The sequence below is a fragment of the Alexandromys fortis genome, unplaced genomic scaffold (genome assembly GCF_014885135.2).
Source record: "Alexandromys fortis isolate MF-2015 unplaced genomic scaffold, M_Fortis_MF-2015_v1.1 scaffold_109, whole genome shotgun sequence".
NCBI lineage: Eukaryota > Metazoa > Chordata > Mammalia > Rodentia > Cricetidae > Alexandromys > Alexandromys fortis.
The window spans coordinates 2093308-2111947 of NW_026068005.1; the positions used below are offsets into that span (position 1 = coordinate 2093308).

Here is an 18640-nt window from a genome sequence, read left to right on the forward strand (position 1 = left end):
CCTTTCTGTTGTCCTTGTCTTTACTATTGAGTATATTGATGAACTACGTCTTGAGTTGTTGAATTCTAAGGGTTTTAACTTTGGAAGGGACATTTTGTTCACCTGGAACTTCACATATGTGGGAAACTGAGAGGTAGAATGCTTGAATGATTTATGAGCCAAGGCTCTGTGCTTGGTTCATAAACACTACAGCATTCTCAGTCCCTCAATGAGATAATTTTGAGATCTGTGTGAAGCTTGACATTAGATCCCTGGCTTCTGATGAATCACCCATGATAGGGTCTGATCTACCTTAGGAGATGCTTTTGGTAAGGTCTGAGCTCAAAGCTTCCTGTATTCCTAACTGCCAGCCATTCCTATACTAGTTCTACCTGTTGTCCATCATACTGCTGTTCCTTCTCCACAGCATCTCCCATTGCAGTACTTAGTATGGCACTTCCCCACCCTGGCCTCCACTTCCTCTTTATTCCAAGTAGAAGCATAACTGGCAAGACTCTCCTTGGTCCATCCAACTCTCTTTATGATTGTGTGTGTGTGTGTGTGTGTGTCTATGTGTGTTTGCATGTGTGTGTAAGTACACATATGTATACAAGTGCACATACACATATGCATGTGTTATGTGGGTCAGAAAACAACCTTGACTGTCATTCCTCAGGTGCCATCTTGTTTGTTTTCTGAATGTGTTTCTTGAGAAAGGATCTCTGACTGGCCTGGAATTTACCAGGTAGTCCAGACTGGCTGGCCAATGAGTCACAAGGACCCTCCAGTCTCCATGTGCCCAGGGCTGGGATTACACATGTGCACTGCCATGCCTAGGTTTTGTTTTTCAGGATAAACTATTAAACACTGGTGAGGTTTGTTGTTGTTGTTGTTGTTGTTTTCCTTACTTTAACAGGACCTTAATAATTGTTGAAATCCCAGTCTCCTCCAATTCCTCCCCTATTTTTCCCACCACTTTTCTCTCCCAACTTCATATAAGTGTGTTTATTTTGAAGACCCAATGAGTGCACTTAGTGATAACAGGATGGGCATAGGTGTAGGGTTCACTGCTGGACCGTGGACAGCCTCTCTGGGAACACACCCCTGAAGCATGTCTCCTTTTCTCGTCACAGTCGCCATGGGGTAGGATTCTGTGACTTTGTCCTTTGTCCATGGTGGGATTTCTCGACTTGATCTTGTGCAAGTCTCAGCCATACTGTCTGTCATAACCTCTGATTTTTAAAAAATGTTTATTGCGTGTTGGGTGCTGGGGATAAATGATCATGTCCTTTCCATTTCAACTTTATTTATTTTATGTTTTTTTAATTTATTATGTATGCAACATTCCTGCCATGTGTGCCTGCGGCCAGAAGAGGGCACCAGATCTCATTATAGATGGCTGTGATCCACCATGTGGTTGCTGGGAATTGAACTCAGGACCTCTGGAAGAGCAGCCAGTACTCTTAACCACTGAGCCATCTCTCCAGCCATAACCTCTGATTTTTGACATGGGTTCTGGATGTCAGCCTTGCACAGGCCTTCTTGCTTGCACAGTGAGCATTTCCTTACTAAGTTATTCCCCAGCTCCTGGCTTGCTTGTTCGCTTATCTTCCTCTTGCATCTTCTTGGCTGCAGCAAGAGGTCCTCTCTGTTTTCCCGTGAAATGTCCCCTCCTCTCAGCATTTGCTTCCATTTTCCTTCAGCTTGGATTGTCTTTTCCCTACTCTAGAGTCCCACTATTCTCATCATCCGGCATCCACACAAAAGGACAGCTTTCCAGGTAGTTCCATTCTGATGTCACCAAATCTTATCCCAAGCCGTACCTGATTATACCCCTGGCCATCACAGTATTCTGTTCTATTTTTTCATGGCATTTGCCACTAACAACAGTTATATTGCCTAAACATGTGGTTTGCCATTTGTCACATTTCCCAACATTAACTATAATTTCATTAACTGTAACAACTCAGTTCTGTTTTTCCTGTCTTGAGCGCCTGGATCAGAACATGGTTTGTAGTGTTAACAAACCTCTGTGTGCTGAGCTGCTTTTGGGCTTTTCCCAAGAATCACTTTTGTTGTGGTTTAAACGTGAAACCTGTCCTCCATATGCTCATGTGTCCAAACACCTGTTCCCTGTTGCTGGAGCTGTTTGTGAAGGCTATGGCACTTTTAGGAGGAGGTGGAGCCTCTCTAGAGGAAGCAGGGCTTGGGGTGGGCTTTGAGGTTACATCTGCTGTTCACTCTCTGCTTCCTAAGTGGATACAATGTGGCCGTCCAGCTCCTGACATCGTATGTTTTTAATTTTTGACTTTTTTATTAGCAAGTTCACTATTTAAGATATCTGTCAAAGCACAGTCCAAGTTAGCATTCATAGTATAAAGAAAGCTGGATGTGTCCTGATAAAGGAAGTAGGGATGTTACACTTGGACATAAGGTATATTCCTGGTACTGCTTCAATAGTAAACAGTCCACAGCACGTGTTTGACAAGATAGCTTTACACGAAGTCGTGCAGGAATCCAGGTGGAACTCTAGCGATGAAATTCAGTACATGCTAATTGAGTGTTCATGACAACATTCTGGAACACGGCTACTGTGAATAATGAGAGTGGCTACCTATGCATATGTGCATGCTAACAGTCTTATTTAGGGGGCAAAAGAACACAAACAAAAAAACCGACAAAAAACTCAAGACTTAGTCAACCTAAGTAGCCCAAGATCACTTACTGAGCTGCTAAAGGGTAGATCTGGACTATGCCTGTCACATTCTAAGGTTTGTGTGTGTGTGTGCTTTACGTACCATGCCGGTGTTTTTTGTTTCTTTTAGTTAACTGTAAAGTCCTAACAGTGTGTGTGTGTGTGTGTGTGTGTGTGTGTGTGTGTGTGTGTGTGTGCGCGCGCGCGCGTGCGTGCACGCGCACGCACGCACGTGCCCAGACATATGCATCCCACAGGACACACATGAAAGTTAGAAGACAACTTGTGAGAGGTGGTTCTCCTCTTCAACCATGTGGGTCCTGGAGAATGAACTCAGGTGGCTGGACTTGGTGGTAGCATCCTTTATGTGCTGAGCCTTCTCCCTGCTCCTGTGATGCTCAGTCATAAAAGAGATGCATGGGGATTGCTTCAGCTACAGCACTGAGTGGTTAACAAATGTGTACACTTCTGTGCCTTCCCATGGGTTTGGAAGTCTGGCCGGTAGTAATGCTTTAGAAATAGTGCTTAGGACCCATGGCTTTGTTCCCTCGCTGTGTGTAACTTAAATTGCCCTAGTACTTATCTGAGCAGAATTCACATCTCCTGTGGAAGTGAACACATCTTCACACTGTTTCTAACCATCAATGCTGTGTGTCTGTGTGTGTGTGCACGTGTGTGCATGTGAGCATATTGATTCAAGTGTGTGCTTGTTTGTTGAGGACAATCTCACATCAGGTATGAGGAATTGCCTTTTTACTTTGTTTTGTTTATAACTATAGAATCAAACACTTATTATTTGTGCTAGGATCCCAGGTGCCAACATACTAGATTTTTTTTTCTGTGTGACTCTAGGAATGGAACTTAGGTGCATGTATTTGCAAGGCAAACATTTTACAGACTGAGTCATCTCCCCAGCCAGGTGCTATCCCTTTCATAATTCACTGTGTATTTATTATATGCAGAAATCACAGCTAAAATTATATTCAGAAGTCTCCACAAAACAACATGGGCCAACCTACTGGATAAGTGAATTATGTACATGGATGCTATACATATAGACATATATGCCTTATAAGCATATCTACTATAAGTTATACCTTTAGATACTTCATAATGCATTTTCAAAATTGAAGTATTATGGATCCTTGAGAGCACCTAGGTGAATGTAGTTTGAGAACCTGTGCCTCCTCCAGTGTTGCTTCCTTCTAAATAGATAGCACGAGTCCCTTAAAGGCAGAGGTTATTGTGTTTGACTTCTATCTTTATGAATGATCTTAATTTAGTGCTGAATATAAAGAAATCTGTCCGTATGGATAATCCATTCCGGGTCAGGTGGTTAGCAATCTGCTACACCAGAGCCAAGATTACCGCAGTGTGTGCTGGGCATTAAATTGCATGATTTCACCTTGTATGTGACTCAGAGCCTTGGTGATGCCACAACAGATGGAATATTGTTCATATGGTACTCTCTTTTTCATCCTTTTGTGTAATTGTATGGAATGCATGTCTTGTGTTCATATGTATAAGTAAAGTTGCACGTGACAGAGACAAAAGACACTTTGGATTGTTGAAGCTAACCTTTCGCCTTGTTTGGGATAGGATCTCTTGTTTACTGTTGTATATGCCAGGCTAAGTGGCCTGCTTGCTCCCCTGGATTCTCATGCCTCTGCCTCCCATCTCATTGTAGGAATGCTGGGAATATAAACACATGAGATTGCGTCTGACTTTAACTTGACTTATGGGGACCTGAACTCGGGTCCTCCTACTTGGGCAGCAAGCACTTTTACCCACTCAGCCATCTCTGTCGCCCATTGTATGATAGTCTCTTGATGTATATTTTCCCCTTGAAAGCAAGAGCTACATGAGAGTCTCGAATTAGCACTTCTCAGCTTCCAAAAAGCTGTCAGAGACAAGGTGGAGTGTGGAGCTTCCAACAGGGAGGCAAGACAAGACAAAAAACATTTTATGTCTGCCTCAAGGCTGTACAACAAATTCTGAAGTGTTAGAAGCAGAACACAAGAGTCCTTAGAAATTAGGTTATTCGTGGCTGGAGTAACTATCTGGTTTGAGCACAGAATTCCACCTGGCTGGAAAGACAGCTCAGCAGTGCATACACTTGCCCTGCAGACATAAAGACTCAAGTTTGTATCCCAAGACCCCATGTAAATGCCACATTGATATGCAAGTCTGCCTGTAATTGCAGTCTTGAAACACAGAGACAAGGGACCCCCAGATCAAGCTGGTTATAGAGATGAATCATATGGATAACCTATTATTCTGACTGAGAGATACTGTCTCAGTGAATAAGGTAGAGGAGTGATATACAAATCTTTCTACCACCAACCTCAGTCCTCCGCATACATGCATTAATGCATGCATACATATGTTCATACCACACATATTCATCTGCCCACACACAAATGAAAAAATGCACATATGCATGTATGTCATACACCAAAAAATGGAATATAAAATCTGAAATCAACATTTCAATATTGTATATTTATTTTTCCTTAAATCAGTTAATTAGTTGTATGTACATTGAGTTTCATAATTCTCTTTGCCTTTCACAAATGAAGACATCAAGATGGATATATTATTTGCTGTTTATACCTGGATTGTACTGTGATGATACAAATTGATTAACCATGTGACTGTGCCCAAAGCTTGACTGGCTCTGTAGCTTCTCCAGCTTGGCAGGCAACATGCATCTTCAGACATGGTGGGCCCAGTGACTTTACCATACTAGAATCTAGGTGGGGGAAGACAAACAAACAAACAAAAAAACCCACACACAAAACATCTTCTGATGTAGAGCTGGAAAGACAGTACAGTTAACAAAGTACTTGATATGCAAGCATGACAACCTGAGTTCAGCCCACAGGACTCGTATAACACGTTTAGGCATGGTGGCGTATGTTTCAGTCCCAGCACTGGGGATGTGGGGACAGACACATCCCCAGGTCAAGGCTTGCTGTCATCTAGCCTTGCTTACTTGGTGAGGTCTAGACTGGTGAGAATCCCTGTCATGAAAACAGTCAAAATGGTGGCATTTAAGGACTATTCCCCCGAATGTCTTTCTGGCCTACCTCTTGCATACACACACATGGGCCCGGGTGCACACATGTGGACCCTTGCATGTGCACATACGCTCACACACAGCATACAAGTCTCCTGTGCTCTCTGATATCAACACCACTCTTCTTGTTTTACAAATTCTTTTCTACCTCAGCCCAGGAAAGGGCTAGGAAGCAACAGAGTCCAATTCAGGCATCTCACTTGGGATTTCTGCCGTGTTCCATCTGTAGATTATTGAAAACAGAAATTTTCTTTTGGGCTTCAGGAAAGAGTGTCGGAGGAAGAGAGAAAACACCACGAAGAGCTGGCTGACCTCCATTCAGCGGTAGATGAAGACTCAAGAAGTGAAAGCAGCAGTACCGATGAGGGAAAGGAAAACACCAGGCTGCTCTTGAAGAGACTGAAGGCCCTGGAGGTAAGGCACCCATGATCTACCCACTGAGAGCAAAACCTGCTGGTGCTGGTGCTGACTGTGAGTTTCAGTCTTGCTTTCTTAGTTCTCCCAGATGGGTGATCTGTCCGCCATTAGGATCCCTTCGTCAACAGTGCACACAATTAAAATTCACCGCATTAGAAGGGTCTTGACTCAGTAAGTCCTGCTGTATGGCCTTCAAAAGAGCACCACAACTTGCTTCCCAACACTAGTATCTGAAACTGCGAGCACTTTAGGCAGGGCCTGTGGAACACTTGGCTTCCTTTTCGCAATACCGCATAATATGGAAGCATTGGGTGAATGAGTAAGCAAACAATGTAAAATGGTTGCGAAAGGTGTGTAGGTGTTTACATACAGATTTTTGTAGTAATTTTGGTAGACCCATTTCCTTAAGAAAAAAAAAAGGCATGTATAGATATCAGCATGTAAAGTACATGCAGAGAGAGAATCTGCGCCAAGTTGTGGGATCTTTGCAGATCTGGATGCACCCAGCTCTCCAACACACAGTCTGAATGTACCAGATGCTCTGTAACTTTGAGACCTTTATGCCACCTTAATTGTACTTTCCTCAGCTCTCCTAGCCGTCATCAAAGAAGACTTTGCTTAATTGCTCTTGTTAGAGGTATTTGAGACCTAAGTGGGGATATTTGAGACTTAAGTGAGGGTACTAACTTGATCCAGCCCAGAGGATTGTTTGGGAAGAGAGATACATGAGGGATTGTTTCCATTTGGCTGCACTTGGACATGGATGTCAGAAATTATCTTGATTGCCGTGTTTGATCTGGAAGGACCCAGTCCACTATGAGTGGCACCATTCCCTAGATAGGAGTTCCTGAACTGTGTAAGAATATGGAGCTAGAGCTGAGTACAGGCCATACATGCATTATCCCTCTGCTCTTGACTCTGACTATGACTCTGTTCACATTCCATTTTCCCTGTCCCTTCCACTGTAATGTACCCACATTTGTAAAACATAATCTGGATTGTAGGTTGTAAATCCTTTTCTCCTCTAAGTTTTGTCTCTATCAGGGCATTTTGTCTTAGAACAGGAAACAAAATTAGAACACCATCAACGAAAAATACAGTCTAGGGATGTAGCTAATGTGCTTGCCTATCAGCAGTGGAGGCTCCGAGTTCCCTCCTTAGCATTACATAAAATGGGACATGGTGGTATAGACTTGAAATCTCAGCAACCAAGAGTTGAAGCAGGAGGATCAGGAATTCAAGATCATCTTTGATTACAAAGTGAGTTCCAGGATGACCTGGGTTACACAAGAATCTGCCACAAAACAAAACAAAAACAAAGGAATTATAATAAAAGCATAGTTCTACTGTAGTGCCCACAAATCTGGAATAGTTTTATGATATGCATAACCAGGAAAAGAAGCCTGTGGCCTGCTTCCTCCCTGATGTCCACAGCCCTGGCTCAGAGCCCTGGCATCCTTTATTAAGAGCAGTGTCCGTGAGATTCTGAGTTCCTTAAGGCCATGGGCACTTGAGCCAGAGTCTCAGGATTTTATTTGAATACTTACTCTCTGCTTTATTATTTTAAAAAACTTCAGAGTCACCTAATCTCTTTCCGTTTTTCTTTCCTCACTTGGATAAATGAAGATAATAATAGTACACAGCCTTACTGAAAAGCAGTGGAGATTAAACCGCTTATTATTTCTGAAGTTCACTTATTCTTGGTCCCTTCTATGTTCTAGTTTCATCCCTGTTGCTGCAATAAAAATGCCTGAGAAAAAAAAGCAACTTAAGGGATTTATTTCAGCTTACAAACCCCAGGTATCAGTTCATAATTGCAGGGAAGTCAAGACAGGAGCTTTAAACAGATAGTCACATCACATCTACCTTCAAGAGCAGAGAAATGAATGCATGCTTACTCGCTTGCCTCCTTGCTTGTGCTCAGATCGATTTCTCTACTCTGATACAGTCTAGGCCTCCAGACCAGGGAATAGTGACACCCAAAGTGGGCTGAGTTTTCCCACATCAGTTAACATTAATAATTAAGACAATCCCCACAGACAGGCCCATAGGCCAACCCAGTCCAGATAGTTACTCACTGAAGTCTCTTCCCAGGTAATTCTAGGTTGTATCACATTGAAATGTAAAGCTAACCATCACATGTACTAATCTGCTCCAAGGTTATTGCCTATTTCTTAGTCAGGTGCTCATTGTTTAGCTGAATAAGATAATTAATACAAAACTGTGGTTAAAAAAACTTGGATACTCCACATAGACATTCTTGAAAATGGATGTTTTAGAGCCCAGGAAAATGTGTTAGAACCATTGACTAGGGAAACATCTGGATCCCCTGATAGAGGAGGGGGCAGGGATCAACTGTGTCTCCAGGAACTCTCATACCTTGGTAGAGTTTTAAAACCACTTAGGAAACATTCTTGGGGGGAAAAGAAGATTCCATCCAAGAGTGTTGAGAAACCCCATAATTAACTAGATTCAACAGGAATGAGTTGATATTACATGTACTTTTGTTGTTAGTTCTTACTTAATGATTACAAAGAAATTGTTTTCAATCCCTCTCATTGTCAGGCAGAACTTTGTGAAGGGCATTTTATTTAATCAAGCTAAGAGGTGTTTGGAATATCTTGGGCATCAAATTCTTCAACTCAAGGTGTGTGTGTGTGTAGTTTTTCCCTTCCAAGAGATCATTACATATTGGGCAACAACTCTTTCATCCAATATTATTCAGATGCAATAATTAATGTTTTGTGCCATTAGTCCCCATAGCTTCAATTCATAATGTTTTTTTTTTTTTTTATTTCCTGAATTGAATTGCTGGAGCTGAAGAGTGACTATTTATTTTTAAATTCTTTGTTTCATATTTTTTTAACTCAGTACTTTTTCCTTGATCTCACTATCTGACTTTTTGATGAATGTGTGATTTTATTAAACAATATTTATTTGTTTCATGTGTGTAGGCGCACAAGAGAAGCACATGTGTTTAGTTCAAAGGGCACCTGTGGGAATTGGTTCTCCCCTTTTACTGTGTTGGTTCTGGGAATTACATTCAGATTGTCAGGCTTGTCAGCAAGAACTCTCACCCACTGAGCCTTCTCACTGATCCCCATTATCTCCTTAATGGTATAAATTTAGGGGAGGGGGTTTGAGCTAGGCTTTTAGGTAATCCAGCTTTGAAATCTCTCTAGGGCTTCCTTGATCCCTTGATATTCTTGGCTCCACCCCCTGAAAGCTAGCATTGCAGATCTGCATCACACCCAGGTCTGTGACATCTTTTATTTTCATGCAATTGGGTTTTATATGAATCTCATATACTATGGAATTTTAAATTGTATTTCATGTGCTATGTTTATTGAGTCATTTGCATACGTTAAAAATGTTGTGGTTAAATAAATTGCTCATTTTTCTAGAACTAGCCGCAAGCACCCATGTCTGTTGCAGCATTTTTAGCAAAATCTTCTTTGGGGAGTCTGTGGGGAAATTTTCCAGAAGGAATCTAGATACGTTGGCAATATGGGTGTTAGAATAGAAAAGAATGTTTCCCACCAGTGTGTTTCTTGAGCAACCGTATGTGTATGCTTTAATCTGGGTCTAATATGATAGGAAGGAGAGGGAACAGGAAGCAGACTGTCCTGGGCCAGTGAGATAGCTCAGAAGACAGAGGTGTTTGCTTCCAAGTATGAGGATTTGACTTCTATCCCCAAAACCCACATGGCAGAAGGAGAGACAGATCCCTTCAGGTTGTCCTCTGACTCTATATGCTCATATGAGTGCCATGGTACAGACATGACCATACACACTCACACATGCATTCGCGCACACACACACACAAAGACACAGAGAGACAGACAGACAGACACACACACACATGCACACACAGACACACACACACACACACACACACACACACTGTTTTTTTTAAAAACAGGAAGAAAACCACCAGGGATTCCAGACAAGTCCCAAGGAGGTGTGAAGTAGACTCTGGATGACCTGCTAGCATTACACTTCTGACTGATGTGACACACATGTCTAAAATGCTACCTATGATTTTTTAAACAGTTTACCTTTGGCAGCCACCCGGGTCATATCAGAGTCGCACCTGACTTTGGTAATTGAGTATGGGCCCACTCCTTCAATGTGCGGGTCAGAGTCCCCAGGCTGTACACTGAGGTTCAAAGACTCTTGTGTCCTAGAGCAAAGACTTGGACCACAGACACCTGAAAGCAGCAGAGACAGTTTATTAGATGAAGGTACTCATGAGAATGGAGCTAGGACAGGTGAGACACTCTAAGAGGCTCAGCCAAGAGATGGCGAGCCCCGGTGAGCCATTTCCACCGTACCAGCTTCTCCCATGCTTGTCTGAGCATGCTTCTCTCACAGAGATGTAGCCCAGGTGGGGAGCATCCTCCAGTCTCTGCCAACTGGCTTCTTTCATAGGTTAACGTAAGTACCTCTCTCTCCGTGCCCTCTCTATTCGCCTGCTACACAGGCACTCCATCCCCACCCTCACCTGACGAATGTTTAGGACACCCAACTTCCCTGGTACTGTACTCTCCATAGTCTTTTCTCTGCTGGGTCCCGCTGGCTTTCAGCTTTCATTTCCATGGCTTTGCCCAGCACCAGCCTTGTGTGGAACTGCTCCCCCTTGGTAAATACCTTAAGAGGTCTCCTTCTGCCCATGCTTATCAGTCCCACAGCCTCAGTTGCCCCTATCACAAAGCAAGACCAGTTGTGTCCCCATTCCCACCTGCTCCAGCCAGTTCTCTGTGTGGCTTATTTCTCTGGTTCCCTCCATGTCCTTACAGGGCTCCTCAAGGGGTCTTGCTAAAGGGACAATTCTCTTATTCCAGAAAAGCCCAGAGGCAGCTGCCAAACAGCATGTGGATACAGAGGCATATATTCTCCTTCTGCATCTTTCTCAGCCTGGTGGCTGTGTTGAGTCATTTGCATGTACCATGGAGAGGAAGCTCAGACCCTAGTAAATCCTCTGGCCCCAGTAGGTTGTGGAAATATTGTATAGGCTCCCAGACACATGCTAGAGAGACTATTTGGTAGTTTTGTGTCTGTGTTCCAGAGCTAAAAGAACCCCATGCACATGCCCTTTAGTGTTTGGGTATGCAGATACGAGTCTTCAATTTAAGAGTTTGAGATCCCAAGGCTGCCATCTCAAGTACTGCTTACCTGTTTGCCTGCCTGCCTTCCTGCATGCATGCATGCATACATACCTGCCTTCCTGCATGCATGCATATCTGCCTGCCTGCCTTTACTACTGTGTATGTGTGTATAGTTGTGAGTGTGTAAAGTTGGGTCTTTCTTTAATCCACCTTTGATTTCGAGACAGACCATCTCAGTGAACCCAGAGCTCATCAATTCAGCTAATCTGGCTGGTCAGCAAGGCCAAGGAGGCTCCTGTCTCCCCCTTCCCAGCACTGAGATTCCAGATGTGAGGCACCAAGTCAGGATATTCTATATGGGTTCTGGGGACTGAGCTCACGTCTTCATGCCATGGCAAGCACTTAACCGGTAGAGCATCTCTGAAGCCAAAGGATTGCTGTCTTTACTTGGCAAGAAACTCACAAAGCCTTCTAAGTTATGCTGTGGTACCTCACTTGTGGGAGGATTTCTTCCTTAAACCCCACTCTGTGGAGTTTATTACAGGATCCTTTTCTACTTACTCTCTGAAGTCCCTTGGCTACATCTCGGGTCTAGCATGGTCTCTTCTTGGAGTATTCAACTTAACCTCTGGGTTTGCTCCTGAAGCATTTTCTTGCTATGCATGGTTTTCTCACCTCTAGACCTCATGCTTCAGTGCCAACAGCCCTCCTCACCACTCTAGACAAACCTCTCACAAGACGACATGTCAAGATAGACATCCCCATACTTATTCTCACCTCCTACAGCCTCCGATTCCCAGACTCCAGCCAAGAGCAGAGTCAATCTGAGGACACTCACGAGTTCTGAGCCCCCGTTGACATGCTGCTGTCTCGGCTGTGGCCTCAAGGTTAGAAGAACCTGGCCTCTCATAGGAATGATTTATTTTGTGCAGAAAAGTATGACAATTAAATCCGTTAAGGTGAATAACAGTCTTTTCTACCCAATTATACCTTTCTGTGAAAGTTTGACAATTAAAGTGCTAAGCATAGGTTTTTGTTAATAAGTGATTCTGTTTAAAATTGGGTAGTTTAAAATAGTCAAAGCTAACTGTACATCACAGTTATTTATGGAACTCATACTTAATCTATGCCCTGAATAATCTCAATGGGTCAAATGCTGTTCTCAACCCTAGGGAGGTCAGTGCTTATGGTTCCCACCTCAGAGGACAGAGACAGGAAGTACGTACTTAAGTAATAAGAAAATAAATTAATGGACACATAAGTGGCTCCAAATGAGAAAAAATAAATAATCCACAGGAAAGAGTATGAGACAGGAGTGACAGGCATTTAGCTTCCCAGGAACCCCAGAGTATCAGGCCACTAAAAGGCAATATGAATAATAAGCAGGGGATAGCTCGACAAGCATCGGGAAGACCAACACTGTAGAAAGTAGTGTCTGTAAGGATAGAGAAAGCACCTGCATGGCTGGAGAAAGCTTGCAGCTTTATGGGAGCACAAGTCAGGACTATGGCCAGAAATTCCTATAGGTTTGTCTGTGAAAGTTCTTACTTGTTCAGTTCTTACCAGCACCGCACAGAGAGCCGTGGGATTGGAGGTCTGAGTCTGACGGGCTCTTCTGTGCCCACCTTATTTTCTAGTCTCCTTAGGAAATTCCAAGTGGGCTTTTATTAATGTGGGAGTGGAACATGTGCTAAAGCCATCCAGAAGCTGAGAAGATAGCTCGTGGGGTAAGGACACTTGCTACACAAACCTGATGAAATGAGTTCGTATCTCCAGAACTATGTAAAATCCTTATGCAGAAGCACACGTGTCTACAACCACAGGGAAACCCACAAGGATTACTAATGGAGTGGATGTAGTGTATGAGGGGCGCTGGAAAATCAAGAATGATTTTAGATTATTTCATCCTTCACTTCTGAGAGTAACGTCATAACAGAAAGAGGCCAGCCTTGAAAGAGAGGTGGCTCATGGGAAATGATGTTCTAACTATCAGCTTGCATGGTCCACATTGACACACATGTTCGGCAATCAGGTGACAATGTTACCCAAGGTTGAGGTTAAGGCTGCACAAATGGATATGAGGGTCATCAGCATATAGGTGACATTCTGCAGGGTGGTACCAAATTAAGTCACTTGAGATGTGTGCCGGTGGATGCAAGGAGGGCCAAGGAAGAGCCCAGGGGAGCCTGTACATTAGGAAATGTGCAGAGATCAGAAAAAGACAGCAAATAATCCTGTGTAAGGGTAGGTAGTGAAAATGAGTGAGGTGTCAGAGAACCTAAAGAAGAAAGGCAGTCTTAAGAGAAGAAACAAAGTCCAGGGTTGACTCTCTTCTTCATAGCAAGCCTCTATCTTTATAACCATGGTGTCTTATTACAGTGACTCAGAAGGAAAAGGTGGGAGAGCATGTGTATAAGGTTCATTTCTGTTGTGGTTATGAAACACCCTGAGCAACAGCACTATAGGGAGAGGAGGGCTTATTTGGCTGGCAGTTTCAGGTCACAGTCCCTTATTTTGTGGTAGCTAAGGTAAGAACTCCAGAAGTTAGTCATATCACATCCACCGTCAAGAGCAAAATAAACAACTACTAACAGCATATTCACCCTTGCTTCCTCGTAGTCACACCGCTTTCTCAACTCTCCCCATCTCGATCAGCAATCAAGGCAGTTCCTCACAGATCTGCCCACAGGCCAGCTTAGTCTAGATAGTTCTTCACTAAGACGTTCTTCCTGGCCGATTAGAGTTTGTGTCTTCATTAGGGTTTTCATAATGTGAAGAGACAGCATGAGCGTGGCAACTCTTATAAAGGAAAACATTTAACTGGGGTTGGTTTACACTTCAGAGGCTCAGTCCATTACCATTATGGCTGGAAGCATGGCAGTGTGCAGGCAGACATGGTGCTGGAGAAGGAGATGAGAGATCCACAGGCAGCAAAAGGAGTCTGCGTCCACACTGGGCATAGCTTGAGCAGAAGAGACCTCAAAGCCCACCCCCTACAGTGACACACTTCCTCCAACAAGGCCACCCCTCCTAATAGGGCCACACCCTATGGGAACCATTTTCTTTCAAACCACCATATTGTATCAGGGTGACATTTAAAACCAGCACAGTGTCTGTTTGTGTGTCATGTGTGTATATGTGTATAGAGGTCACAGGTTGACATCTAGTGTCTTCCTCTATTTCTCTCCTTCATATTTTTTGAAAGAGGGTCTCTCCTGAACTCGTGGCTCAGGCATTCAGCTAGACAGCCTGGCAGTAAGAACTATGACTGCTCCTGTCTGCACACCAACAGCTCTGAGATTCTAGGCTTACCTTCATGCCAGCCTGGCATTTATATGGGTAGGAGGCGTCTGAATTGTGAGGTTGCTTAGGTGTTGGTCCTCAGGTGCAATCAACGTTTCTGGAGGCAGGATTTCTCACGGCTTCTGGAAATTTCCTGTCTGTCTAAGCGGGCTGGCAAATGAACTCTCTTTTCTCTAACACTGCAGAAGTGGAGTTGCATGCCCTCAATTACACCTGGCCTCTTTTATGGTCCAAACTCAGGTCCTTGTGTTTGGATAACAATTCCTTCACTGCTGAGCCATCACCCTGGCTCTTAGTGGCTCCTTTGACAGTTCCTCTGAAATAGAGTGGATGTGGTAGGTCAGACATGGAGCTATGACACAGATCTACCCCTTTTAAAATGTGGGGTGAGCTAGTGGGGGAGGTGATACAATGGAAAGGTCAGAGGTGACAGCGTAGAGTCCTCAACACCGATGTAGAAGTGAAATACGCAAGCAGGCAGAAAGGGTGGAACTGGGCCAGAAACACAGCTTTTTGAAAAGTCAAATGCCTAAAATATACCTCAGGAAATCTTAATTCTCTAAGTCTATGACGGAAACCAAACACCTGTATCCTTTTAAAACTCTGCCTGTGTTTCAGATGCGCAGCCAAGATTGAGAGCCATAAATAACAGCTTTGCTTGAGAACATTTTCTGTTGCTATAACAAGATACCTGGAGCTATGTAACTTTTTAAAGTCGAGACAGTCATGAGGCTCAGGAGTCTGGAGGATGAAATCCTTTAAGCATGGGGTTGACATGCAATGAGGGTTCATGGCTGGGTCATAGTATATGAGAAATGAGGAAAAGAACCAGGCAAGTGCAGAAGGACCAAATAGGAAGCAAGGGACCAGGAAGGAGGCAGACTTCCCAAAACCCTGGTTTAAATACCTGGGTTTCTCTTCCCCACAGTGTGGGCCAGGCATCTCTCACATGGACTACCAAGAGACACACTGGGAAGACTTTGAGTGTGACGGTTTATTGAAATGGCTTAAATAGATGCCCCCCTTTGTACCTATTTTCCTTCACCCCTGGATGCAGTAAATGTGCCCTGAGCCCTCAAGTCTATATTCAGAACCTACTTCTATGCATGCCCAGAGCCAGTAAGTCTGAGACACTGCGGACTGCTTGTATTCAAGAACACCATGGGCATATCTGTAAATCCCAGGACTCCTAAGGCTCAGACAGAAGGATCAAGAGTTTGAAGCTAGCCTGAGCTACATAGGGAGCATTCTCTCAGGTAACTACAATAAACCAATAAATAGTTAAATAAGTGAATTTTCTTTTAGAATATTGTGTGTGTGAGAGAGAGAGAATGTGTGTATTTGTGTGTGAGAGAGAAAATGTGTGTGTTTGTGTGTGTGTGAGAGAGAGAATGTGTGTGTTTGTGTGAGAGAGAAAAAAGAGAGAGAGAAGAGAGAGAGAGAGAGAGAGAGAGAGAGAGAGAGAGAGAGAGAGAGAGAGAAAGTGTGTATGCTGATATGTACGTGCCACCATGTGCATGGGGAGGTCAGAAAATGAACTCTGTGTCCCTCCTCACCTTCTGTTCTTTTACTTTGTTTGAGACAGGCATGTTTGTTGAGAGAGGTTCCTGTCCCACACAACAGTCCCAAAGAAAGACACAGAGACCTATATTAATTATAAACTGGTTGGCCTATTAGCTCAGACTTTCTTATTAGCTAATTCTTACATCTTACATTACCCCATAATTCTTGTCTGTATTAGCCATGTGGCTTGGTACCTTTCTCAGTGAGGCATTGTTATCTTGCTTCCTCTGCATCTGGGCGACAACTGAAGACTGAGCCTTTCCTTTTCCCAGAAATCTCCTGTTCTGGTTGCCCTACCTATACTTCCTTCCTGGCTACTGGCCAATCAGCATTTTATTAACAAGGGACAAATCTTTACAGGGTACAAGACCACTGTTCCACAGCACATGTTTATCAAGAAAACTGGCCTGCAAATTTCCAGGGGCTTTTCTGCTTCTTCTTTTGCCATAGGAATGCTGACATTGCAGACATACATACATGATTGGGTCTGTTTTTACATGATTTCTGGAAATTTGAAATTGGATGTTTGCACTTTGCACAAGTGCTTAACCTTCTGAGCCTTCTCTTCAGGCCCTAGCATGCTTTTAAGTGTCTGATGGCTGTGTATATCCCTAAGTTTTTTTGAGCTTCTTGATGAGGAGGAAAAGCCCACTTCTGGTTTTCTGTAAGTAGTGACCCTGTTCTTTCTCCCACTTTCATTCCTACACTCTCCTAAGCAATAAACTGAAGAGTTCTCAAGCAGCTGCCAGGGGCCATCTCAGTAAAAACCCACTATTGTTTCTTTTTCATCTTTAAGTTCTGTGACAATATGCTGACAGGTGACATCACACATCTCTTCTTGGGGTATAAGGCGCGTATCTATCGCCTGATTAATTTGCATCCAACTGTGAGTCACCTAGCAACAGCACTAAAGTGGGTTTAAAGATAAAAGCTTCTTTTGGGTAAAGAGACTTCTAATTAGAGAAAAAATCATATTGTATGTGAGTATGTAACTTCGCATTAGCTGTTTTCTGACTGTAGAAGTGTTGAAGTCACATTATGAGAAACTTGAGAGGAAATAAATGATTACAATCTTCCTCTCATAGCCACGCAATGATGCACTGAAAATTCTGCATCCCTGTTGAACAGGTACAGATGTTTGCCTCAAACTCTTCCTGAGGTGATACAGTGTAGCAACAATTTACAAAGTGCTTCCTACTGAACTGGCTATTGCAAGTGATCTAGACATGACTGAAAATATGGGAGGAACCAGAAGGTAGTTCAGTAAGTAAAGTGTTTGCTGTACAAGCTTGGGGACCTGAGTTTGGATCCCCAGAATCAACGTAATAAGCTAGACATGGCAGCATGTATGTCTTGACTCAGTGCTGGGGATGTGGAGGCAGATCCCTGGGGCTTCCTGCCCAATCTAACTGAGTGAACTCCATGTTCAGTTGGAGACAATGTCTCAAAAATGAATAAGAACAATAATGGAAGAAACAATATTCTGATGACCAGACTCCAAATACAGCATGTGCATGCACACATGTACATACCCACAGGAACACATACGTGCTGTATACACACACGTACACACAGTACAGTTTTGGAGAGAACATGTGTAGGCTATATGTGCTTCCATGTCATTTGAAATAAGACTCCAGCATCTGTAACTTCTGGTATCCCCAGGGTTTTCTGGGACCATTCCCTATTTACCAGTTACTTTTCTATCACTTGCAAGAGTAGCTTGACCTAAAGCAAGTTAGGAAAGCAATGGTTAATTCTGGCTAAAGTTGCAGAGGGTTGCTTACATTCCAGCATGGTAGGGGGTGTGTGCAGCAGCAGCATAAGGTTGACTTGATGGTCATGTGCAGATTACATGTCACCCTCATGTAGGAGGCAGACAGACAGACAGACAGGCAGACAGAACAGAGAGTAGGGCCAGGCTTTAAAACCTCCATGCTTGACCCCAAAGACATACTTCCTTCAGCAAAGCTGTCTACTAAATATTCCATAATTTTTCCAAACAGAGCTCCAAACTAGACACCAATTGTTCAAGCATATGAGCCTGTGAGGAATATTCCATATTACTTCATCAACACCATTGGATATTGATAGACAACTGTAAACCAACCAGAACTGGCTTGCTTTTGACACATTGCCACATTCCCAATCTTCTCTTGTGGTCACTGTATTTTATTAGTCAAAGAATTATGATATTTTTCTGAATGATATTGACATGTAACATACCAAAGTTATTTTCCCCTGTTTAAAATCTTTCAAAAATGCAATAAAATGGTTAAATAGAAAGTTAATCAATTTTTAGTACCCTTCTCGTATATTTAGCTTCCTTCTGGTCACTAAAACATTATATTATACTGTCATTGTCTAGCTATAACATTATGATGTAATAAACACCTTTGGAGTATAAATCTGTGTGTGTGTGTGTGTGTGTGTGTGTGTGTATGGCTTTCAATTGAGTATTTTATCTTTTTAAATTCTATTATACTTGTTTGTATG

At 43.1% G+C, this 18640-nt stretch overlaps 1 protein-coding gene across 5 annotated transcripts in view; it reads left to right on the forward strand.

Annotated features, from left to right (window-relative positions):
* Nckap5 (NCK associated protein 5) overlaps positions 1-18640 on the forward strand; it is an 820785-nt gene that overhangs the window by 496590 nt on the left and 305555 nt on the right. For all 5 annotated transcript variants that reach the window (XM_050161478.1, XM_050161479.1, XM_050161480.1 and 2 more), the window contains one exon: positions 6018-6167. In XM_050161478.1, coding sequence (XP_050017435.1) covers positions 6018-6167 — 150 coding nt within the window. The remainder of the gene's footprint in view (positions 1-6017; positions 6168-18640) is intronic.